We start from the raw sequence: 26,575 nt of genomic DNA on the forward strand, positions 1-26,575 counted from the left end.
CCCAATAGTCATATCGGGAATGTCGGGGCGATCGTTTGTGTTGGGCACAAAGTTGATGGCCCGATATGACTCGTTTAGGTGCCGTTTGTGCCCATGAGCTGACCCGCCGTTCTCGTTTCCCCCGATGACCACATGGATCACTCCTATCCGTTGAAAGACGGATTTCTTATCTGAGCCGCTGGCGTCAGTCTTTTGGCCTTTGGCCACATACTTGTCGAGGCTTCCCTTCCGGATTAGCTCTTCAATGGCATTCTTGAGATGCGGCGGTTGTCGATGAGGTGGCGGTGCAACCGTGGTACTCACGATCGCTCGTGTCGCCGTCTCCTTTTGGCTTGGGAGGCCGTTCCCACTTCTGGCCCTCGTTTCTGCTCAGGGCGAAGACCTCGGCGGCCGATGCGACCAGAGGGGTTTTATCATGGTAATGTCTTTGGTAAAACGTTCCCGAACTCCCCCCGGCGCCCGTCGAGAGTCTGTTTCTGGCAGATCTATCGACCGTGACTGTTATTGTCACGGCGTTTCTCATCGGACCGTGACCCGTTATTGTCACGGCGTCTCTCATCCGGGTTGTCATCCCGGCGGTTTTTCTTTTCGAGGGCTCGGCCGCCTTGGGGCCTACCCGGTCTTGTGATAATCTTCCACCTTGATGGCCTGGTCGGCCATCTTCCTAGCGGCGTCTAGGCCCAAACCCCCGTACTTGATGAGCTCGTTTTTTAAGTCTCCCCTTGGGAGGCCTTTCATCAGTGCGAAAGCCGCCAGTTCGGGGTTGATCTTCCGAATCTGCTGAACCTTGCCATCGAACCTCTTCACATAGCTTCGTAGAGACTCGCCCTCCTCCTGTTTGATAGTTAGAAGGTCCGACGTCTCCACGGCCCTCCTTTTGTTGCAAGAGTACTGGGCTATGAAGGCGTCCTTTAGGTCGGCGAAACAGTATACCGAGCCGTCGGGAAGCCCCTTATACCAATTTTGAGCCATCCCATGCAGAGTTGTTGGGAAGACTCGGCACCAGACCTCATCGGGCTGCTCCCATACCGACATGTAAGACTCGAAAGCCTTGGCGTGGTCGGTCGGGTCACTATCTCCTTTATATGTGAACGCCGGCAACTTCAGCTTAGTTGGCACGGCGGTGTCAAGGACGTAAGCGCTGAGGGGCTGTCTGACCACGTGTCGAATGACACGCGGCGATCGGCTCCTCGCATTCCTAGTCCGGCTCCTCTCCTCGTAGCGGGAAGGACTCCTTCTCCGGCTCGGGCTTCTTCTCCGACTCTGCTGAGTCGGGCTTCTCTGGCTCCCCCGGTCTGCACCTTGTCGGTGCTGCGGCGACGTTGTCCTCTCGTGAGTACGGGGAGGGCTCAGGTCCACCACTAGCACTCTGGGCTCCTCCGGCGTCTTGGCAGGGTCGGCCTCTCCTAGTGCTCCGTTCAAATTTCTGGGAGTCACGTTCCGGGCCGTGGTCTCCTGGACGGTTACCGCCGCTCTCGTCGGCGTGATAGTGTGAGCTGGCGTACTCCCAATTAAGTCCAGGAGCATCTTCAGTTTTGCTGTGTCAACCACATGTCCCATGATGGTGACCTGGTTTGACGGCGTGGCGTGTCTGGTATTATCGGCATTCCGAATTCCGGTTGGATTACTCCGCCGGTGGAGGGCTGCACGACTCCAGAATTGTGAAAAGTATCATCTTGGCAGAGTGCGGTTTCGTCGGTCACTACTACCTCTTGTTGTTTCGACATCTTCTTAGCTTTTTGGGTGGGTTTTTTGTGTTGTTTTTCTTTTTGTTGTTTGGGAATGAATATGACTAGCTTCTAGTGTCTTTCCCCACAGACGGCGCCAATTGTTCCGGGTGTAATTCCAGAGCAGATATTTGTTACCACTCGTAGCTTGTAGAATGACGTCTTTGCTTGAATCCTCCTTTGATCTCTCCTGAAACGATGAACAAACTGAGGGCTCGGCTTTTGCCGAGCGTACTCACTCCGACGCTCAAGTCAGTAAACTTAAAGGGCTAAGTATGTATTACTTGACTAAACGTGTATTGTAGAGAGATAAGGAAGATATTACCAGATGAATAGTGGTTATTAGGTTAAATTTTGTGGATCCTTTCCTCAATGAAGGTTGAGGAGTATTTATAGACTTTCACCTTTTGTCACGTAGTGGCCAAATGGCTAGCAGGTGGAAAGACCGTTCTACCCTCGGCCGATGGACCTATGGCAGGCTGGCCGAGGGGTCTTGGATATGAGTACGCGGATATGTGTCCCGGCTGGCTAGTTGTCTGGCCGAGACCCAGGTGACAGGCCGATGGATTGCATCGGCTAGACTGTCTAAGTCGTTGACTTTGCTCAATATGTTGACTTGGTCAGCGGTGCAGAATATGCCCCATCACTTACATTCCAAGAAAGTTAGGTATGTTATGACATATGTAGTGATTAAATTATAATTAAAGACGTCTACTAAAAGCCAGTTGTTCTGCACTACACTAACTACAACTCCACAACAACTTTCATAGTATTTCATATGCATAAAATAAATAATTCAAGTCCCTCAAAAAACATAAATCACAATTTATTCTTCTTAAAACTCATAAAAATCTTGTAAATTAAATTTCTTAGCAAGAATGAAATTACAAAGAAAATATAATAATACAATTTCCTTAACAATAATAATAATTGTATTTATACTACAAGTAAATTTATTACTTGAAGTTGTAATGGGAAGAGCCTTGAGAGATTCTCAAGTATCTCAAGCATACGATAATTATAAGATTGATAAAATAAAGTTTGAGTTACGAAAGCTAGCTGATGAACAAGTACAAAGACGTAAACCACCAACAACACGGCCATCACCGCCACTACGTAACAACCCACCGCATTGGTTTAAGGCTTCTCCACCTCCGCCTCCTCCTCCAAGTTGTCGTCCTCCTCCTCCTCCTCCTCCTCCGCCTCCTCGTTGCCCAGAGCACAACTCGCAAATACGCCCACCACCTCCTTATTGAGTATATATAATATATCGATATGTAGTGAATATCGGTGCGTACGAATAATCAGATAGACGTTAGTTTCTTAATTTGTACTCGTACGTACTTGTTTGTGTTGATTCATTGCATTATCAAGATGTCAAATAAATTGTTCTACTGCCAGATTTAATGATTTTTTTTTTTATTATTATAGGTGTATAAAAAAATTGTTCTACTGCCTTAGAGTTAGAGGTGTATATTATACTACCTCCAATCCAATCCAAACTACCCATTTGAATTTTCACGATCTACGAGATGACACTTTGACTAAGTTTTTCTTCATTTATATACTCCCTCGTATTCTCCATTTTCTTCCCCCTTTCCTAAAACGGATTATTCAAGTTTTCTTCCCTTTTCCTTTTTTGAAAACTTGTAATCTTATTTTATTCATTACTCTCTCCTATCACCAAACCCCACTCAACTCACAATTTCTTATTTAATTCCTAATTATTCATTTCTTTTTCCTATCACCAAACCCCACCCAACTCACAATTTCTTATTTTATTCATTCCTCTCTCCTATCGCCAAACCCTACCAACTCACAATTCATACTTTATTCCCCTCCTTAATTCTTGTGCCCCCAACAAAGGGGAAGAATATGGAGAATAAGAGGGAGTAATTTTTTTTGTCAAAATTATAATTTTCCGAAACCTCTTTTTATAACAAACATAAATATGTCAATTTTATGTATAAATTTTAAAAATTTGATTATATATAATCGATATCAAAATTTAACAAGGTTGACTTTAAAAAGTGAATGGGTAGTTTTGTTTGAATTGGAGAGAGTATTATATAATAACGGTCTTACATGACATCAACCCGTTGTTTTGTACGTAAGCATGCATGATGCATGCTTGCAAATTCTTTTACAAATTCTCAAAGACAATTCTTTTTAATAAAACTCTTACGATAAATACATTCTCTCTATGCAATTTAACGGTTTTATTTATGTAAGACCAACTCAAGTCATTGAAAGTGATGGGGCATATTCTGCACCGCTGACCAAGTCAACATATTGAGCAAGGTCAAAGATATCCACAAAGAAAGTCAACGACAGATACCTAGCCGATGCAACCCATCGGCTGTCACACTGGTCTCTACTGGCAACCCGCCGGCAAATGGGCACATATCCGCGTACTCATATCCAAGACCCCTCGTCCGGCCTGCCATAGGTCCATCGGCCGAGGGTAGAACGGTCTTTCCACCTGCTAGCAACTTGGCCACTTGGCCACTACGTGACAAAAGGTGAAAGTCTATAAATACTCCTCAACTTTCATTGAGGAAAGGATCCAGAATTTAACCTAATAATCACTATTCATCTGGTAATATCTTCCTTATCTCTCTACAATACACATTTAGCCAAGTAACAAGGACTTATCCCTCTAAGTTAACTGACTTGAGCGTCGGAGTGAGTACGCTCGGCCAAAGCCGAGCCCTCAGTTTGTTCATCGTTTCAGGAGACCGCAAGGAGAATTCAAGCAAGGACGTCATTCTACAAGCTACGAGTGGTAACGAATATCTGCTCTGGAATTACACCCGGAACAGAAAGATTATTCTAATGACGGATTTTGTCCTTTGTCCCTTGTGTTAGATGAAATTGCATTGAACGGTTCACTATTTTTGAGGTCAAAGACGAGATAAATTGGGTTATTGTCCATATATATAAATATAAAAATATTGTATAAGTTCAACGCGGTAATGGTCAATTCATTTGGTCATAATATAAATTTGTCGTGACTTTAGTACAGCACATTTCCACGTAAATAATCGGACCATATCCTTATGATAATTAAGAACTTTGGTATGCACCCAATTTCGTCGAAACTTTGAAACTAATAAACAATCGTCACTAATGACGAAATAATTACTCCGTAGTTGACTTCAGTGCATCATTAGATAGTAAGTAAGTGGATTAAAATGATCATACAAGATTCAATTGTCCACCAAAGACATTCATATAATAAAAAGACAAATAAATGACTAAAACACGTTAAAATAGACAAACAAATAACTGGAACAGAGGTAATAATCAATAAGGGGTAAAAAATAACAAGTAAACGATAATGTTGAAGTCCCTACATACCCATGCATGTACGTGTTACGTGTTAATTAGGGTAAATTTCATATCGATAGTTTGGACCTTACTTATTTATTGACCAACCTAATTTAATTAAATGACTATTGTTGCAGTAAATGTATTATACAACTGATTGTATATACAACTTATTCAGTGTTGTGGAGCTTTGTCACAAAGTTATCGAGTTCTATTAACAAAATTATCGAGCTATGGTACAAAGTTGTTGAGCTTAACGGAATAATTATTATGCTCAATAACTTTGTAAAATAGTTCAATAACTTGTAAAATAACTCAACAACTTTGTGTGAGAGCTCAATAACTATGACGCAGTTGTATAACGCTATGCTATTAGCCTATTATAGAACTGATTGTAGGATAGTATTTGTGCTATTATTGTGCCATCTACCATTATTGTTCTTACTTAAAATAGTCCACCAAGAGTCCACTATTTTTTTTTTTTTTTTTTTTGGTACATACCAAGAGTCCACTATGACATGCTCGATTTATACACCACTTTGGATCACTCGATAATAATTAACAACTTGTTCATAATTTGTCATTTTAATTTCTACTTAATTCTACCGTTGACCCTTTTATTTTCATTGTTTTTTTTGTTAGGCAATTGGCCTCTTCGCCATCCTTATATATTTACACGTACAATAGTTCACATTTCTTGACCAAAAATGTAAAAATTTCACATACATACTACTAAAGAAATTAATAAACCATGAAGGTAATTGCTATTCTAATCATAATACTCCTTGTATTTGTAGGAAAAAATGAAATTGGTCATGCAAAAATTACAAGAAAAGAGCTAAGAACATTATGCATACCTCCCAAATATCAAAAAGATTTAGAAGGCGACCTTAAACCGCGGTACAACACGTTCGGAATAACAAGGTGGTCACCTTGCTACACCGTTAGACCACCGGTGTATAGTCGAGCAACTCACCAGGGCGGTACTCCTCCTCCCGGGCAGTGGCCACCATAACATATAGTGCTAGTGCCTCTTTTATGTAAACTCTAAATTTTTTATATTTACTTACTTAACTTTTGTTTCTACGCCATCTTGAAATTACGTACTCACTATGTCCCGGTTATTTGTTGTCCTAATCCATTTTGGGTATCTCAGTTAATTGTTATCCTTTTTATTTTAAGATTAAGTCAATCAAAATTCCGATTGGATAAATTTGAATTTCAGATCATATATACAACTAATACAAGTTATGCGATTTCTACTACATTGCAGTAACGACAATGATATCAGTGAGGATCCTCTGTTCCACTTTTGTGTCCCATTGTGTGTGTCACACCACTTACATTTTGACACATCGCTTGTGGCAAAATAAAATATTACAATATATACATTATTTTTTTGAGGTGTTAGAAGCTAAGTGGTGTGGCACACTTAATGAGACACCAAATGGGACAGATGATCCTCAATGCAATTGATATATGGTTGGAAAGTCATACATTAAAGGCATATATGCAGTGAATGTGACTCCTACTTGACAAAAAATATTATTTTAAATAATTTGATTACATTTTACATACATTATTCACAAATAAAAACACAATTTGCTAATATATAGATTTTAAAACTTTTGAAAAAAAAAATAATGAAGTCTAGTTCATTAATAATCCTTGCCGTTTTTGCAATCTACGTATTTTTTATGATCAATGCAACTACGTCGATAAATCTAGAAGAAGCAATTCATGCACATTATTTTTCAGCAAGAAGCTTGAGAGTTAAGCAACATCTAAGACCACCTCCTCCGAATCGAAACCCTAGCCAGTCGCCGATGCTGCCGCCATTTCCGCCCTTCATTTCACCACCACCGCCACCGCCACCTTATGGTTTCCTACGATCACCGCCACCACCGCCTTGCTAGTGAGTAGCCAGTTGCCGGTACTCATTACTCTTATGTAAGACAATTATTTTTTTTTTGAAACATTATGTAAGACAAATATTGTAAGACAATTATTGTATTAAGTACGAGTACCATTTTGGGTATTTCAGTTAATTGTTTTTTTTATTTTTATTTTAGGAATGTCTTTGATGGACAATTTAATGCTCAACATTCAATTTAATCCTCTTGTCATCTAATAATTACGAGTCATGTGGTTTTAAATTTAACGTGATAACATTGGATCAATCAAGATTCCAATAGGATAAATTTGAATTTTAGATCATATGCTCCACAAGTTATTGCGATTTCGAGTCACTTTGTCGTAACGATCGACAATGATATATGGTTGGAAAGTCGTACATTAAAGGCTTGTGCAGTAAATGTTAATCCTACTTGACAAAAAAAAAATATCATTTTAAATATTGTTATTTTTATCAACATAATTTGCTGATAAATTTTACAAATTTCGAAGAATAATGAAGTCTAGTTCATTGATAATCCTTACTCTTTTTGCAATCCATGCAATTTTTATTATGATCAATGCTACTACGTCGGTAAACGTAGAAGAAGCAATTCATGCACGTGATTTTTCAACGAGATTCTTGAGAGCTAAGCCACATCCGACACCACCTCCTCCCATGTCGAACCCTAGTCAGTCGCCTGAGCCCATCATGGCACAACCGCCACCACCACCACCTAACCGCCATCCTCCTTATGGTTTCCCACCACCATCACCACCACCACCACCTTACTAGTGACCAGCCATCAGTTACCGGTATTCATTACTCTTATGCAAGACAGTTGTATTTAGTACGAGTAGTACTATTATTTAGTACTCTGTACATGTTACTTCGATTCTTCACTTTTAGCCCTATACCCACCCGTGTCAACAAGACACGATATGGATATGGTATGGATTTTAAGTCTTTATTTGTCAATTGCTTATTTCCATTATGGAGTACTATGGAGTAATCAATCATTTGTAATTAATTTAGAAGTGTATTTTTCTCTGAAAATGTGTCCACTAAATTTCTTGTTTTAGGATCACAAAAACTCTGGAGAGACGGTCTTTCAATAGCGTTATTTAGAGACCTCTCAAATGATGGAGTGGGGGCCCACTAAATTTCTTTTTTTCTTATTATGTCTCCCACTAAATTAGTGGGAGACGTTTTTTCATAAGATCTACTTGTTTTAGGATAGGGTACCCGTTTCTCAAAATTTCTTAGTTATTTACTTATTGTTGCTTGCCTAATTTTGTTTATTTAGCCACCTTCAAGTTACGTACTTAAGTTGGTCGACCTCTTATCAGTTAATTTAAGTGCTAAATAATGTATTCATATTCGCCCATGTAATTTTATTTTATTTTACTTTGTTACAATCTATATATGTTCAACGAACTACATTAAGAAGTACAAGTAGAATAACATGGAGTAATAAATCGTCAAATTACTCAAGATTTGAACTTTCGAGTATTCCCTTTGTCCCAGTAAATACTTTATATTTGCTTTACTTCTATTTTGTAAGCGGGAATAAAGCAAATATAAAAATTAATTGAGACGAAAAGTACATTTTGTTCATAACAAAAAAACTTGAATTCCGGAATCAAAAGTCTAACATTACACCTAGCAAGAGATCGATTTATTGAATATCTTATTATTATTGTCGTCTACTTGTTAATCTTTGACTTGTTCATGAATACCAATTGATTCACAATTGGCAAATGAAGTTTTAACTCATAACCATCAAATTTTTATTCATAAAAGAAAACTAATTTACACCAATTCTTAACTTAAAATAGCTCTCACGTACTCTCGATTAAAATAGAGGTGATAATAAAAGGATGTTATAAGACACCTTTAAATTAAGACGTCTTAAGCAAAACCAATCGAAAAACTAAATAGGAGAAGCAAATTCACAAAATAGAGGATTAGATTCCAAAACCTTCATCTCATCTTCCCCTATAAACAACCAAACTTGAATCCCAACCCCATTATTATTTAATATGAATACTCTGAACTATGGGGGTGCTGCTCAAAATACTCCGAACTTTATTTTAACCACCAATAAAACAAACTAATACCCCCTTCACTTTGAACAAAATATGTATTTTTTTAACTTGTTGTAGTAGGTAATTTTTTTTTTGGCTGGCTCACTCTTTTCCCTTTTATTAGTCTCCGTTTTCATCTTCTTAATTTATCCCTTCTTTCTTCCTTATACAATCTTCATCTTCTTCTTTTGCCCATTTTCTTTTCAAAATTTCTCTCTTTTCTATAATATCTCTTAAGTACTCATATAATTGGTGTTCTAAATAAATCCCAACTAAGTGTTCTAAAATCAACTTGGTATAAAAACCTTTGAATTTCCTCGTAGAAACCTTTGAATTCATTTCCAAATTCCTACCTCTCAATTTCTATTCACTCACTAAAACCCATATTATCCAACTTGGGGCACTTTAACGCCATATTCTTAACTTCCTACTCCTCACAGCAATGCGTCTACCACATCCGATAATTTTTTTAAATCAAACGCTACCCATCTGCTACGACTTTGGCAGATTACATGAATTATAACAAAAAAAAATTAATGATGTGGAATTGTATACCGTATAGGTATTACGAAAATGGGTGTGAAAATTCTGCATTTGGACCGACATGAATTGCCTCATTGCATGTGTCTCTCCATTCAACAGTGGAGTTAATTTTCCAGAATCCAAGATCCCCAAATTAATTTGGGGTAAATGTTAATTTTGGTTTGGGAGGTTGTGGGGGTAGTGTCGTTAGAAAATTTTTTTCGAAGAATTCAAGATAACTCGCGTAGCCCAGAAAAATAATAACACTAAATCCCCAATTACAACCCTAATTCCTCAGTTTCAGACCCTAATTCCAATTCCACTGGTAAATTTGCCGATGTTTTACCGAAGATTCTTCGACTTTCTCTTCAAACCCACTCGTTTCCCCTTTACCAGACTTCATCTTCTTCCTTTACCATTATTACTTCCCTTGTAATCATCCACCAGATTGTACTCGAGTAAGAGAAGATGAATTTAAGAAGTGATCAATGAGGCGGTGTTGGTGAGGATCATCAATGGCGTGTTGGAGACGGTTGACAGAATGATAGCTTTAATGGGGATTAGAAGTAAAGGCAGGAGAAGTAAATAAAGTTAGGAGAGAAAAGAAAAAAAAAAAAAGAGGTTAAAAGAGTGAAAAAAGAAAGTTCACCTGTTTAGCAAGTAGCCGGTCGATCTAGTGTAATATAAGCGAATGTGAGAATTGTTGGTTTTATTGGTAGTTAAAATAGACTTGAGAGTATTTTGAGCAACACCCTCATAGTTAAGAGTATTCTTATTAAATAACCCTTATTATTATTATTATTATTATTATTATTATTATTATTATTATTATTATTATTATTATTATTATTATTATTATTATTATTATTATTATTATTATTATTATCATCATCATCGTCGTTATAATCAACCAACACAATAGAGTTCTTAAGTGAATAATGCAACATACCAAATGGAATAATTCTACTAGGTTTTCCAAACCCAAAATCAACCTCACTTAATCCAAGCTTACACCAACTTGTTACCCTATATGACCCTCCCTCCTCCTTCCCTACCTCCCCCCATTCCGGCTTCTCTACCGCCACCGCCTCCGGTCCCACCACCTGCATTTCCTCTGCTTTTGACTTTGCTTTTGACTTTGCCGCGTGGATCTCTGCTACCAGTTGCGGTAACGCAACAGTAGCATTGTCATCCACGCGGGCATGCACGCTAGTCACTAGATTACCCATAGCCCCCCTCGGTAGAGGGGGGCTGGTTTTCTGACGTATGTTTACGCCGAATATTATCACGCTCGGATTGCTGACAGCTGTCGCCGCTGCAGCGGCGACAGCATGCAGCCACGTGAATCCCACCACCGCTTCGAATCCGCTTGGGTGAGGTACCGCATCACTTCTGCCTAAGGATTTTAGTTTTTTTATAGTCCGCGTGTCGAACACGAAGCTCTTCGCGACCAATGCCGGCCCTGTAGGGCCGGCATGATCTAAGTACTTACGGTGGCGCTGTGTTTTCTCAGGCCAAGGCGTAATCGGGGGAAACGCGGTGACAGTGACGTGAAAATCCGGTTGGATGACGTCATTTTGTCGCGATGTAGCGACCGCGGCCCAGTGAGTCAAAAAGGTGGCAGCAGAGGCGGCGTCGAGAAGCTTGTGGACCAAGTAACAACCGATAACGACACCGCCGCATTGGAAAACATTAACTTGAAATGCTAGAGGTACAACCTCGGAAATGGGACGTCCATAAGACTTTAAGTCATTAGGAGGTAGACACTTAGATAGCTGAATAAGCTTATCATGAGACCGACTCATAATAACACTGTTCAGACCAAAGTGGACTCTGGTAACACTAAATGGGACACCTTGATCTTCACACGACACGGTGTCAGAGTCACGGAACCGGCCCGCTAGTGGGTAGAATTGGGTGAGGGTGTCACTTAAGGAGGCCTTAAGTGTGTTTATTATCAGGTCAATTTGACCATTATTATTATTATTATTATTATTATTATTATTACTAGTTTTAAACCCGTGTTTTTTGCAAATATTATTATTGGTGTATAGAAGAAGTAATGGTAGATGTAAAGAAGGGAAAGTTTGATCTAAGGATGATAAATGGAATATTTTGTGATCAAATGGTGTAGGAATTGATGGTTTTATGATTTCTCTTGATATAATTTCTATTTTAATTTCCTCCATTTTTGAAGTTTTTTTTTTTTTTTACAATTTAATTTGATTGCTTTGGATTGCAAATGCTAGAACAAGTGGAGAGATACTCTTGAGCTTTGTTAAGAGTCCCTCGTGTTCCTCGCGTTCCTCCATCTTTTTTTTTATCAATTGTATATTTCCTCCGTCTCGGTAATTTGTTGCCTATTTTATTTTGAGGTGAATATATTTGATGACCAATTTGATCATTCACACTCAATTTGATCCACCTGTCATCTTATAATGAGACCCCTCTTTTTTCATTCATGTTTGTGCCAAACCAAAGGACAATAATTAACCGGTACGGAAGGATTAGAATTTATAAATTGCATGTACTCAAGGTACTAACGGGCCATTCGATAATCCATAAATCTAAGGGCTCGAAAAGCCCAATTAAGCTCTAAGCCTTATCTAGTCCATTTGGGTTGGGACTGGGCTCACATAATAGGCCCATGCATGTGACTATTCCCGGCCCAAAAAAAGGGTTGTTTTTTGGGTCTCTAACCAACCCAAGCCCGCATGAGTAGGTCTGAGCAAAAAATCCGATTATCCAATCCGATCCGAATTTTTGGATATCCGATCCAAAAGTTAAGTTTGGTTTGGATATCTGATCCGAAATCTTTGGTTTTGGTTTGGATATGTATATTAGAATTAAAACATTTGGGTATCCGATCCGATCCGAAACTATAGTTTTCTAGTATAATTTTGAGAAAATAAAATTTTCTTTGATACAACAACTTAATTAATGTTTAAAATATTAGAGAAATATCTAAGTGCAACTTTAATTTTATGTCGAGAACATTGAAGTAAGAATACTAAATAAAATCATCATGTAAGACTATGAATATAATCGTGTTTCAAACATAATTTTAAAGTAAATTCAAAAGTATGGATATCAGATGGATATCCGCATCCGATCCGATTATTTTGGATACCCGAACATTGGATATCCGAAACATTTGGTTTGGATGTTGGATATCTAACTTCAGGATTTCTAATATGGATATCCGATCCAAACTAGCAATTTTGATCGAATACCCGATCTGTACTCTGCCCTACCGTCTTAAAAAAATCCGTTTTGAAAACTTCGTATAAAAAAGTAAAGAAATGACTTAAACCTTCCTCCTCAAATCACAACTAGGGATGTCAATTTCACCCGCATCCATCAAAACCCGATCCACCCGATCCTAAAAGATGGATGAAAACCCGATTTAAATGGATGGTGGATGGATGACGGATGAAACGGATGTGGATGACGGATGGGTTGGATGAAGAAATTCCACCCGCCATCCACCCGCCATCCATCCATCACCCGATTTTATTATTTTTTATTTAATTTTTATTACATATAACACATTATTAAGATATAAAATATTTAAATTTTCATTTTTTTCTACTCTCAATATAAATATTTTGTAAGCCTACCCACTAGAAAGTTAAACTAAATTAATTATCTAACTTTATTTTTGTAGAGAAAAAAAAATCATCATTTTTTTAAACTTGAAATTATAAATGCACAACACCCGTTTATCACCCGATCCACCCGTTTCATCCATGGATGATGGATGGATGGATGACGGATGATATGTTTCACGGATGACGGACGGGTTGGATGAGATTTTAAAAAGACGGATGGATGACGGATGAGGCTTCACCCGACCCGAACCCAATCCATTGACATCCCTAATCACAACCATTCCTTCACTCCCCAAAAAGCTAATTTATGTCTCACTTTTTAACAAATCATATTTTAGTACACTAGTTGGTTGCACGGCGCGCGATGCGCGCCGTCCCCCAAGTTATTTTAATCGGTTACGTTTCAAATGCGTAGTAGCGAATCTTAATTTGGTTTGGTTTTCTATACATTTTGAGTGGCGATCACAATGAAAGTCTTGTCATTATAATTTTGTGGTTGTTCAAATCGCTTGCAAACAAGATCACATTCGTAAATATTTCTTATCTAACTTTGTTAGGAACATGAATATACGATCTGGCTCAGTTGTTTGTACATGTTGAGTGTCGATCACAATGAAACTCTTGTTGTTATATAATTTTAATTGTTGAATCAATTGCAAACAAAATGATAACCATTCGTAAATAATTTGTATTTAACTTTGTTGTGAGCATGAATATCTGAATATAACTACACTTTTTGCTTAGATGGTTAATTGTTAAAGAAACAATTATATGGAATACATAAGACATTAGTATTATATTGTACTTTGCGAAGTAACGTAAACATCACATCTCCTCCTCCCCTTTCTCCTCATGCTAATCGTTCTTCTCTCTTTAGCCCTCCTTACTCCTCCTTTTCCTTCTCCTTTTCCCTAACCTTCCTCATCCTTTACTTCATTATCCTCTTTATCTCTCTTTTTTCTCTTCAACGTCGTCGCATCCTAAATCATCTTCTCTTCTTCAGCCTCGCAATCCTCCTTCCCTTCCCCTTTCTCCTTCCTTATACCTTCTATGTTTCCCTATCCTCCTCTTATGTATTCTTTATTTCCCCTTCTCCTCCACTTACTCTCATATTACTTCTCCCATTTTTCCAAGTCCTCCTCCTCCATATCTTTCACTTTCTCCTTCCATTTCCTTCCTCTTTCCCTTTTCTCTTATTGTCTGCATCCTTTCATTTTCCCCTCTCTACCTCCTCTTCTTTGTCCTTACTCTCTTTCTCGACCTTCATCCCTTTCCCCTTTCTCCTCCTTTATACCTTCCAATTTCCCTCCTCCTCCACTCCTCCAATTTTTCCTCGTACTACTCATCCCCTCCCTTCCACTTATCGTTCACATTCTTCCATTTCCCTCTCCTTGCCTCTTATTACTTCCCGTTGTCCTCTTCGTTGACCTTCATCCCTTTCCCCTCTCCCAATTTGTATTCTATGACTTCTCCTTCTCTTCTACTATTTGTCCTACTCCCCTTATCTCTTCCACTGACGTATTTGCAAACCTAAATGACATATAATGTCTAAAATCCAAGTTCATTTACTTTTCGAAATCGACAGTCTGTCATGAAATCCTTAAATGTAGTGTGTATAACCATCACATGAATGAAGTACATTTAACCTCAGCCGAAAGTTTTTTACAATTAGTGTTTTTTTTTGCGATTTTACGATCAATTTTTAATTAGATTTAAGAATGTGAACTTTTGTGTTTTTAACATCAATTTTTAATTGCGCTTGTCCAAAGTATTCATTTCCATCCGAGTCTAATCATTGTTAATTGTTTTTGGCAAAATTGTTTAACTTTTAATTTGTAACGATGAATTATTTATGTGTTTTTACTATTTAGCTTGATTAGATAATGATTGTGATCAGTCTATCTATTCTCAACACAAATGAAAATAAAGTCCTAAAAGTTTAATAAATTATATTTTTTGGTCTAACTTTTTTTAAATTTCAACATTTTTTCATTATAATCACCCCCCTCCCCTCTCTCTCTCTCCCTCTCTCTCTCTCTCTAATGTTCTCGCGTCCTCAACCACCTCCTCTCCTCATCCCCTTTTTCCTCATAGTACTCTCCTTCTCCCCCCACCTCATCCTACTCCTCTTTCTCTTTCCCTCCTTCCTATTCCTTTGCCTGCTTCCGCTCCTTCGTCTTCCTCTTTCTCTCCAACGTCGTTGCATTCTATACCGCCTATCTATTTCATCTTCATGGTCCTCTTCCTTCCCTTTTCCCTTGCTCCTCCCCTATAGTTTAGTACTGTACATAATGTTTATCCCCTATGGTTTTCGGCAGGTACTCTGGTACATAGGCTTCACCAAGTTGCATCTCATTGTGAACTTATCGTTGTCCTATATAAATCAGTATCTCACTCATGATTATCGGGTTCTATATTTTGTCACTTGTGGGTATATTTGGAAGTAAGAAATGGCGTTCACAAAGTACTTTTATCTTAAGCGTCGACCTGTTCACTCTTAAGGCAAGTGCAATTGAAGAATTTCTTATAAAGTTTTTCCTTTGTCACGTCATGTTTTTACAATCTCAAGAATTAAACATTTTTTGTTACAATGCAAGAATTTATTTGATTTTTTTTCCATAAAACCAATATTAATTATTTAATGAAATTAATTGGTTAATTTACTTAATGGGGCCAAAAATATTGTTTTTTTTTTCAAAGAACTTAATTCTTAATATCAAACCAAGTTTGTTCATTTAAGAATAAACTTTTCTTTACAATTGGACGAACTTTATTTTAGTGCTTTCTTTTGACAACCTAATTGCTAAGAACCTACATTTAAATTGCTCTTAATAATTTTGGTGATTTGTGAACCGTTGGTGATTATACAAAGTTTGACATTTGGTAGAAAAGATGTTAGGGTAGTTACTTATAATATACGCGAGGCACTCTGATTTTTATATTAACATGGTTTTAGTTTTTAAACGTAGCGAACTCACGAAAGTCACTACAAAAACAACGCGTATTTGAGATTAATTTTTGGGAACCATTTCTTAGGGTTACATTCAACCAAAAAAATTATTTGGACTGTAGAGTATTGATGCAAGTAAAAGGTTAGATCCACAATTATCGAGCATGTGGTCGTTTCGTTCCATTCCATTTGGGCTATAGAGTATTGATGTATGCTTGGTATTTAACATACGGTAGTTCATTACTCTTACAAATTCTCAGAGCACATAGCAATATGATCCGTTCCAATCCGTTTGGACTATAGATTATTGATGTATGTTTGGTGTCCAACATAGTGGTTCATTACTCCCAAAAATTTTAAGAGCACGTAGCAATCTTTGAGCCGGAGTCTTGTAGTTTATAGATAGTAACCATCATGAGATTTAATCAACACACTTTAACACGATTAAACCATCAAAACTACTTGCTCCATTGACTATTCCATATGCACAAAATTTAATAAGATTCACCACAATGGGTTCATCAAACTCACCGAGTTCACACTGGCAAAGAATGTAATCAAAACACGAGACATGAATAATGATATAGGACGAGGTCAAACTCAATGTTACATGGAACTAATAAGCTACTCGAGAAAGAATCAATCAACAGCTTGAGACTCTTATTCCTTTCAGTCCTCGCGGATGTCAAATGTGTAGTTAATCTCCAAGAAGCATTTGTTGACATAATGAACAAACCTGTATAAAACAAACTTCATTTCAATTGTTAGAGCTTGATTGACTTACTACAAAACTTGGTACAAAATGGTAATTATACTTAGCAAGCTATTGTAAACAAAAGTATGAAAGACCAAATCTTAAAATCCAAATCTTACAATCTAATTCCGTCGTGGTTCTGACAAAAGTATGAAACAAAATAGTAATTATACTCCATAAGTAGTTTCTCAGCATAAGCTTATATGGTTTTTTATTACCTACTTTTGCAAATGTTGCCATGTTAGCTACTTAGCCCCATCGAGTACATGATATCTATGAGACATTCACTTGAGTCTTATGTTCTGTAATTCTAACATGTGTTCCCTTCCTCCCTCCCTCCCTCTCTCGCTTGTTCACATATTCACCCATTTCCTCTCCCTCTCCCTTTCCCTCTCACTCTCCTTTCTTGTGAAACTACTGTAAAAGTGTGAAGGAGAACATACAATCAGGTCACCCGAATCCTAGTGATGATCCCTCTCAAATCTCACCCCACCGCCTTTTAGTTATACTGCAAGGTCAAGGGTTCAACTCTAGGTCGTTCAAGCTTCTCGAACCTCCTTTTAGTGCCAGAGTCTTGAAGATATGTAAAACAATTTTAAATAGAAAAAACTTGTTTTTTGAGTTATACAAGTAAACCAATTATTAAATAACCTTTGATAATGACTAAATCCGGTTGATACCATGATCATGTATTGGCTTAATAAAGATCCAAATAAGATTAACTTGATATAAAAGGTACTACAAAGTTAGATTTCAAATACAAAATAAATAGGTCTAATGTCACCAAAACATGCAATTATCGCTCTGAACTTGGAAAGACAAGATGGAATGAAGTCGAGTTACATGACCTAATAACGACTACTATTGAACTCGAATTGATCCGACCCGAATAAGTCTTCTTACGAAATGTGATTGACACAATAAACCCAAATCTCAGATACGCCCTAAACCACATTGACCCTAACCATGACTTAGTGACCCCAATTGCCATCTCTACTCCATTCTAGTCCAATTTTATAAAAACTCTAGAATGAACCACACACACTAAAAAGTGCCTGAAAATTAGAAAAAGGACATTAAACCACCTAGCAAAAGGTATGCTTGAGTTTGCAGGACATTTTGCTTAAGTTCGCTAGCGTTTTGCGGAGGAAGTAGATGTCCCCACCAAAGGCGGTATATTAAGAGTCATTTATGTGTAGTTCCGAAACAAATGAAATATACAAAGAAGATAATGGCGTGAGATACGAAAAATAATGACTCATATCTAAATTGACCGTAGCGACTTGTATGCATACCTTCATTATGAGCTTCTTGACTCTTCTTGACATATTCTGTTGTGAAAGCTTCCTACTTTCCTGATCCTGGTTCTAGCAAAGGATAGAGAGAGAAATTAAAAAATCATAATGATAAAAGAGCACTACCTAAGCATTACTTGGGTTTACTAAACCAGAGAATATTGAGTCTTTGCCTCCTCTGTTGCTCCGACTATATGTACGTGCAGAAAATAAATACTCAATAAATAGGAAAGAAAAAGAGGAATACCTCTCAAGATATGATGTATCCCCCGAAAAAGAACACCTGCAACTACATCCATGGCAATTCCAAGAGTCTTAAAATGCAAACAAAAGTGGGCCCGCCCTTCCGACCCTAGCATCAAGAAGTAAGACGAACCTGGAATGTTGAAACAAACACAGTCTGAAAAAACGAACAATATACTTATGTTTCAAAACTAATTGCAGCATTAAAAGGGATAAAACACAGGTAAAGGAGTAATTCAACCTAAAACTAACTTAATAGGGAACTGATTATCCTAGCTGGTTTAAAGCGGATGGGGTCATACAAGGTTCGGGTTTTGTCAGGCCAATATCACTCTTTTAATTTGGTCATATCTTAATTGTTAGTAATCTTTGACAAAATAGATACTTTGTGATTGACTTACTAAGTACAAAAATGCTAGAAGCCTCATTTTTGGGACTTAAGCTTCAAGCACTTAACGTGAATACACTCATGATTGGATAACGACAATGAATCAGCAGATGACGACAACAAACAGTTCCGCTGGTTAGTTTGCAAAAACTACTCCCCGAGAATAAACAGTAAAAATAGCCAAAAAGAGTGAGCTCATCAGAATAACCCAGCTTGATGCCATCACACAATTAACAGTAAGAAAGAAACCACCAATAATTCACTTTGACTACTCTCTGAGAAGGACATGCACTGATGCACTCATATGCTGATTGGGGGTTTAATGTAGCCGGAACAGCTAAAGATGGTGGACCTCAATAAAGAGTCGCAACACTGTGGACTTGCTTCATTTCATCTTTTACAGTAGGATAATCCACCGATGAAATGAAGCCTAACAATGACCTTAGTGATTATAACTATATTGTTATGAAATGAAACAATCTAGTTATAATCATACTGAATATGAAGCCTAGTTAAACTCGCCTCAATCTCGGCATAATCCAAATACCATAGTCCTCACCTCCCTCTCCTCCTTAATGTCTTGCAATGACAACAAAACATGTTTCATTGACACTGTATTAGACCCACCACACCGATTCATAACAAATGGTTGATACAAAGGGAGCAAAGCTGTACCTTTTCTCTTTTCATGATCAAATTTGTTGCTACTTGTTTTTCAGCTTAAGTTACTCTGGTGGTGTAACAATGGTGGGATGATAGGTCTTGGATCTTGAAGAATGAGGTGGCCACAAACACTGGTGAAGAAGAGCATAATAATGAAGTGCTGCGTTTTAGGTTTAATTGGGAGTTTTTGCTGTGTTTTCATTCCTCTACCCAACGCCCTGTCAATTCAAGCCATAACTTCTCTCATCCCCCAAGCTTATGTGTCCCCTCTCATTCTCTTTTCTATTTTCTCAACCAAACACGCACCTCACCTTTTCCCTTTACTTAACAATACGTATATTGTACTAATGTATTTCTTCATCTCATAACAACCTAAACGAATGCACCAAAAATGTCTAAAAAGATCCCAAGATTAAAGCTTTATTACATGACGGTAAAACAAAGAGCAACCAGTGGTTCTACTCTTCACGAATTGAATTTGTATTGGACAATGGAAAAAGCAAAACCTTAAGAACTTCATTAACACACACTAATTAACAATTAAACCCCATCCAGCCAAAATTCTCAAGAATCACAGTTCAAACAATGCTTTGCAAGATCACAATAATAAAAGAACAATCAAGTGAAATAGTTTATTAATCTGAAAACCATGGAAACAAATTTGAGTGATTGAATTGGGATGTGGGGAGGGAGAGGTTACCTGTCCTGGAGTGAATAATTGGGGGAAAATGAAAATGGTGTGAGGAGGAAAGCAGATACAGGAAAGAAGAGAAAGATGATCTGAAAGGCGGAAGATTAATGTCGTACCCTAAACGAAAAATTCTTATGTCCTCCAGGAGTACGTACTCCTTAGACTTAAAATTAATCCACCAAATGAAATATTATAATAACTTAGGTGTAAGGAGTATGGTACTCCCGGAGGACACAAGAATTTTTCTTAATGTTAAAAGGAAGAAAAATGAGATAAACAATGCAAGGACATACTTTTCGAGTTAGCGGAAAGAGATTTAGATTTGCAGAGATCAAAGCAATCAGCAGCGCGAGGACTACCCATACCGGGAGTTTCCTGTCCGACCTCATTGCAGAAATTCCATGACTCAAATGCAACCCTTAATGAATCCCTCCTCATACACGGGTCTCCGACAGCAGACACTGATTCCCCATTCGCAATCGAGTCAGACAAGGCAGAATTCATCACCAGCAATACCAATGCTAATACACCCAGTCCAACTCCATCCTCCATAACCAGTAACAAATAAGACAGAAGAAATAAACCAACAGTATGATAATGCTTTTTCTTTTGGAAAATGTGAGTAAAATATAAACTTTGGTTTGTATTTAAGTGTAAGCAGTAAAGAGTAAGTGAATAAAGTGATGCCTGACAACTGGGAAATTGTAACCACTTGCTTCAAACAGAAAGGTGCAGGTCCCGCCATTTAATGGTCATCTGTTTCCTGCTATGCTGGCTTTATCTTCTACTTGACAGTTTGCGGTTTGTTTCCCGCCCTTGATTTTGTTTCTGTCGCATTTGTCGTCGTCCCGGCTGTACGATGAAAGCAATGTACTTCATCATATCCATTTTCAGTTGAAAATAGATGATGTAACCAATTAAAAATAAACAAACATTAATGAAAATAGATGATGTAACCTTGTGATCCCTTCCCTTGGTTTGCCTGTCGAATGTTAAAGAAGAAGTGTACGGAGCTCTCGATGCATTTATTGCTTGGGAATTAGAATTCCCTCTTATTACACTGAAGATTAGTAGGGATAAAACACTTACAGGATTAGCAAGACCAATTCCAGCAGCAGCCGACTAAAAACAAACCCGATCTTCGATACTATTGATAGTGATGATCTCGCTTGCCCAACCATACTATCACCTAAGTTGTTTATATAGTGTCTTCGAAAACATCTATGCGCAATAACCGAGATCGAAAAAGTATTGCAGAACTGAAGTGGAGTGTGAGAGATGAGATCAAATTAGGGTTTGATTTTGTAGATTATTTGATGGAGATGGAGGGTCGATGAGTTGAGTGAGAAGTGAAGGTGAGATGAGAATGTGTGGATATGATGAAGTTGAAGTTGTGGTTGTGGGTGTGAGAGAAAGGGCAACAGTGAAGGGATGATGACTTTTTGATGCTGCACATTTCAAACAGTGGAACCAGCCTAACAATTGCCAACCATAAAACAGAAAAGAAGAAGGCTGAAGACCTACAAACAACAAAGCCCAAAGAAGTTTTTGTACGAATAGAAATGCACCAACCCAGACAAACCAATAACATATCCAAATGCAATATCCGACACAAACACAACCCAAAGCAATAAACTATCAATAAAATTCAACTATTCACTTTACTATTTCTTACAATAGTAACCTCCCTTATCCTCTTTTATATAAGGGGAGGATAAAGATGAAGCCCATTGAGTCTAGGTTCCGTTCATGTAAATCCAAGTGGACCCATCTTGCCGCTTTCTTACTCCCTTTTGTTCAACCAAGGAGTAGTATAAAACTTCAAACTTTATTAAAAAAAATCTCAAAAATATTTGGATCCACTCAAAGAAATCTAGAGATCATATTTTGTGCTTAATGATATTTTTGTCACTAAATTTATGTACATATATATCGATGTAATAAAACGGGCACACGTTAGAGAAACCGATATACGGGTTATTGTTTTTTTAGGGGGAACCTTGGTCCTTGGTGGGTCTACCTTTGAAAGGTAAGGTTTTGAATTCTTACTAGTTAGTCAATTTTTTTTTGCAAGTTGTTAGCTCATATGAAATGGGATTTTTTTTGTTGGGTCATATGTTAATGGGTAGTAATCAAGTTTTGATCTTTTGATTGGTTGGTTGGTGAAATTTTGAAGCAACTTTAATTTTGTGCTAAAAGTTGTGTAAAGTTGGTTGATTTGATTGTATAAAGTTGTAAAGTATTGAATATTGAATACTATTTGCCTAATAATTGTTGAAGGATTCCTTGATTGGGTTTTTTGGTCAGATTTGATTTTGGATCAATAAAGGGTTTTGATCATGGTTTTAGGTGATTAGGGTTAGTTGGTGTTTGTTGAATTGAGGGTTGGTTTCCAAATTTCGGGTTTCGAGGGTTTCGGAGTAAGGATGCAAAAAGGGTGTTTGAACTGTTGAGCTGTTGAGAAGTTTATTTTTTCAAATTTAGGGTTTCTAGGGTTTCGGGGTTAAGGATGCAAAAGGGGTGTTTGAGTTGTTGAGAAGTTTGATTTGTTGGTGCAATGTTGAAGGTGGTGTATATTGGGTTGTTGGTGTGTGTTTTGCAGCTTTCTGTGTATTCTATGGTAAGTGCATACTCACATTGTAGTTGTGATGATGAGGGTTTTTGGAGTATGTATATTATTATGGAATGCCAAAAGGTGAGCGATTTCTTGATCGCCATTGCGTACTTCTCTATACCGTTAGAGCTGATTTACTTCATTAGTTGCTCTAATCTTCCCTTCAAATGGGTTTTAGTTCAGTTCATTGCGTTTATTGTGCTTTGTGGAATGACCCATTTGCTCAACGGCTGGACGTATTATGGTCCTCACTCGTTTCAGCTTATGATGTCACTTACGATTTTTAAGTTTCTCACGGCTTTAGTTTCGTGTGCCACTGCAATAACCCTTTTGACCTTGATCCCGCTTTTGTTAAAATTGAAAGTTAGAGAGGTTTTTTTGACGCAAAATGTGTTGGAACTAGACCAAGAGGTTGGATTGATGAAGAAAAAGAAGGAAGCTAGTTGGCACGTTCGGATGCTCACTCGTCAAATTAGGAAGTCGCTTGATAAATTAACTATACTCAATACTACCTTGGTTGAGCTTTCCAAGACTTTAGACCTTCAGAATTGTGCTGTTTGGATGCCAAGCAATAACAAAAGTGCGATGATCTTAACCCATGAGCTGAAATCAAGTCCCTCAAATGTCTTTGTGACTAGTATTCCTATGGATGATCCCGATGTACGGGAGATCTATAGTAGCGAGAATGTAACTATTTTAAAGCAAGATTCAGGACTAGGATTGGCAAGCAGTGGTGGTTTAGGGGACCCTGGTCCTGTGGCAGCAATCCGGATGCCGCTCCTTAAGGTCTCAAATTTTAAAGGTGGAACCCCTGAACTTGTCCATCCGTTATATGCCATCCTGGTATTGGTCCTTCCGAACTTCAATTCTAGAGTGTGGAGTAATCATGAGTTGGAAATAGTAGAAGTGGTTGCTGATCAAGTGGCTGTAGCTCTTTCCCACGCTAATGTTCTTGAAGAGTCTCAGTACATGAGGGAAAAACTACATGAGCAGAACCGTCTTTTGCAACAGGCGAAGAAGGATGCGCTCATGGCAAATGAAGCTAGAGATGCATTTCAAAAGGTGATGAGCCGTGGAATGAGGAGGCCAATGCACTCAATTCTCGGCCTTCTGTCGATGTTTGAAGAAAATATCACCTCCGAGCAAAAGATCCTTGTAAACACCATGATGAGAAGTAGCAATGTTTTATCGACTTTAATAACTGATGTAATGGAGATTTCATCTAAAGATAATGGAAGATTCCAATTAGAGATGAAACCGTTCGGTCTGCATTCCATGATTAAGGAAGCTTCTTGCTTGGGTAAATGCCTGTTTGTGTATCAAGGTTTTACTTTTTCTCCGGATGTTCAAAGTAGTTTACCTGCCCAGGTGATTGGTGATGAGCGACGAACTTTCCAGGTTTTACTGCACATGGTTGGATATTTACTGTATGTTTCTGGTGGAAGAGGCGCTGTAATATTTCGAGTTTACTCTGAGAATGGTAGTGAGGGGAGAAATGATAAGTGGGGGATGTGGAGATCTGGAGTCTCCAATGATTATATTAATATAAAGTTCGAGTTCGATATACGTGGGAGTTGTCCTTCAGATGCTGTCAGGAGAACCCTAAATGGTGGAAATAAGGAAGTGTTGAGCTTCAGCATGTGTAAACGGCTAGCGCAGGTTAGTGCTAACATACACTAGATTTCTTTTGTTCACTCTGTTACTTGCATTAGTTTCTTCTATTAACTTGTATGTGGTACTGTGGTAGCTATAAATTCCTGGAAGATTACGGCCTTAGATTCGATCTAAATAACATTCACAGTTAGGAACTCGATGAAATATCGATGTTCTTGAAAGATCATTTTAATGAGATGTTTATGTAACTATTCTTTGTTCTTGTAGGCTTCAAGCCTATTTGGATACTATTGTAGGAGTGTAGGAGGGGAGGGAATGAAGGCATGACGTTTTCCTTCGAAATGTTCCTATGTTGGAAGTCTTGGAACGATTACAATTTAGCTTGTTGTACAAGGGAAATGGATCCCTCTTACTGCCCTCCCTCTGTTTTCCTCCAACCCAACTAACTATTCATACATGGGATTTTGTACCTTTTCCCTCCGAATCCCTCCATTCAGATAAGGGGTTACAAATTAGAATACTGTACGACTTTATTAGGTCTGCAACTATCAGGTTTACCTATGTTACTCTCGCTTGTATGTTGAATTGTCGTGTCCGACACATGTTGAATTGTCGGATACGGTTATTTTCCGTGAATTTTTCAATCTTTTGGTCTAAAATGAAGTGCCATGTCACGGTTATTGTGAATTTTTGAATCTTTTGGTCTAAAATGAAGTGTCGTCGTATCGGACACGCGATGCGTGAGCAATGTGAAGTGTCGGAGTAACGTAAGTTTTAACGAGTGAACTCATATTTGTCATTTTTAGTTTTTAGCTGTCTGGTATAGGACCATGCAAAATTTGTACTGTAAGAAAATGTAATGAACTTGCTATGATCATGATGATAGGCTCTAACATGCTCTTAAATGTCAGATATTGCGACGATGGGTCCGGTCCATCGTGTCATTTTCTAATTGTGGCTATTAATGCTTTTGTTTCAAATTAGTCATTTTCTGGATGGGGTCAATTCGGATTTAGGTCTACTTGGTTTCAGTTCAGTTTGGGTTGGTGCAGTTTTGCGAGGTCTTATTCTGAGCGAGTTCATAGATTATTATAAGCAACTCTATACATGTTCTATTTTCCTTCACGGAACTGAATACATGTCTCTCTGGTTGACTGAAAAGAGGTTTTACCATGCAGATGATGCAGGGTGACATCTGGATAACCCTAAACCCGTATGGCTTACCTCAAAGCATGAATCTTCTCCTTCGGTTTCAACAACTCCAACATCTTCCCGAGTCAGAAAATTTGCCTAAAGTAGAGCAAATGCACACGCACTCCCTTTTCAAAGGCTTAAGAGTCCTCATAGCAGATGACGATAATGTGAATAGGACGGTAACCAAGAAACTGCTCGAGAAGTTAGGCTGTGAAGTGGGGTCCGCTTCTTCCGGCTATGAGTGCCTAAGTACCTTAGCACCCTCAGTAAACTACTACCGAGTTGTTTTCCTCGACCTTCACATGCCAGAAATGGACGGTTATGAAGTGGCCAAGAGAATCCGGAAATTACACAGTCGGAATGGCCCACTCATTATCGCCTTCACTGCGAGCGCCGAGGATAATATTTGGGAGAAGTGCTTGCAAATCGGGATGAACGGGTTGATTCGGAAACCCGTGGTTTTACAGGGTGTAATCGACGAGCTGCAGCGGGTCCTGCTATGACCGGAACCGGGAATCGGCATGTCTGTAATTGGGTTTCAGCCCTTATGTAGCATTAGGAAAGGTCAATTGTTGTATCTTTAGGATTGGAAGAGGATGTAAGAGCTTTGTAACAACATTTGCTGTATGACTCATGTTTTTAGACATGAAAATTGATAGTCTAGGTATACTTGTACTACTAGAATAATTTAAGATAATGACATTAAGCAAATTGCTTCATGTCCGATGAGACCGTCTCTCACGAGTTTTTGTGTACCATTCTCTAGTTTTGTAACATAAGCATCAATAATGAAATATATTTTCATTTTTAGATTCGATTAATTTAACATGATCCAAGTTTGAACTATGTTTCGCTTCAGTGATCTAATTTCGTAGGCAACGCTTCATTTTAGTCTGGAAGCGAGTTTTTTTATTACACCCTTCCCAAACTCGAAAAAAACTCAAATCGGTTCAGATTAGACCGTTGTGCTAAGCCATTTAATCAGCTAAAATAGTCCG

The 26,575-nt window shown here is 38.1% G+C and overlaps 2 protein-coding genes across 6 annotated transcripts; one reads left to right on the forward strand and one right to left on the reverse strand.

Moving 5' to 3' along the window:
- Window positions 1-16,573: 16,573 nt before the first annotated feature.
- LOC141619680 (uncharacterized) lies at window positions 16,574-21,593 on the reverse strand. Of its 5 annotated transcripts, XM_074436698.1 has the most exons (6): window positions 21,113-21,587; window positions 20,449-21,007; window positions 20,165-20,244; window positions 18,418-18,546; window positions 18,171-18,242; window positions 16,574-16,857 (listed from the first exon to the last, which is right to left on the reverse strand). In XM_074436698.1, exons 2-4 carry the CDS (start codon window positions 20,705-20,707, stop codon window positions 18,529-18,531), a joined length of 357 nt encoding a protein of 118 aa, XP_074292799.1. In that variant the 5' UTR covers window positions 20,708-21,007; window positions 21,113-21,587; the 3' UTR covers window positions 16,574-16,857; window positions 18,171-18,242; window positions 18,418-18,528. The 5 variants fall into 5 exon arrangements, 4 of the variants coding, with proteins under 4 accessions (XP_074292799.1, XP_074292798.1, XP_074292796.1 ...); XR_012531781.1 differs by lacking the exon at window positions 20,165-20,244 and having other exon boundaries at window positions 21,245-21,593; XM_074436697.1 differs by lacking the exon at window positions 20,165-20,244 and having other exon boundaries at window positions 16,575-16,857; window positions 18,171-18,236; window positions 21,113-21,588.
- Window positions 21,594-21,968: 375 nt separating this feature from the next.
- Window positions 21,969-26,398, forward strand: LOC141619682 (protein EIN4). Its single transcript, XM_074436699.1, has 3 exons — window positions 21,969-22,184; window positions 22,463-24,428; window positions 25,562-26,398. The coding sequence occupies exons 2-3, from the start codon at window positions 22,713-22,715 to the stop codon at window positions 26,078-26,080; spliced, it is 2,235 nt and encodes a 744-aa protein (XP_074292800.1). The 5' UTR covers window positions 21,969-22,184; window positions 22,463-22,712; the 3' UTR covers window positions 26,081-26,398.
- Window positions 26,399-26,575: the final 177 nt, after the last annotated feature.

This window comes from Silene latifolia, chromosome X (genome assembly GCF_048544455.1).
Source record: "Silene latifolia isolate original U9 population chromosome X, ASM4854445v1, whole genome shotgun sequence".
NCBI lineage: Eukaryota > Viridiplantae > Streptophyta > Magnoliopsida > Caryophyllales > Caryophyllaceae > Silene > Silene latifolia.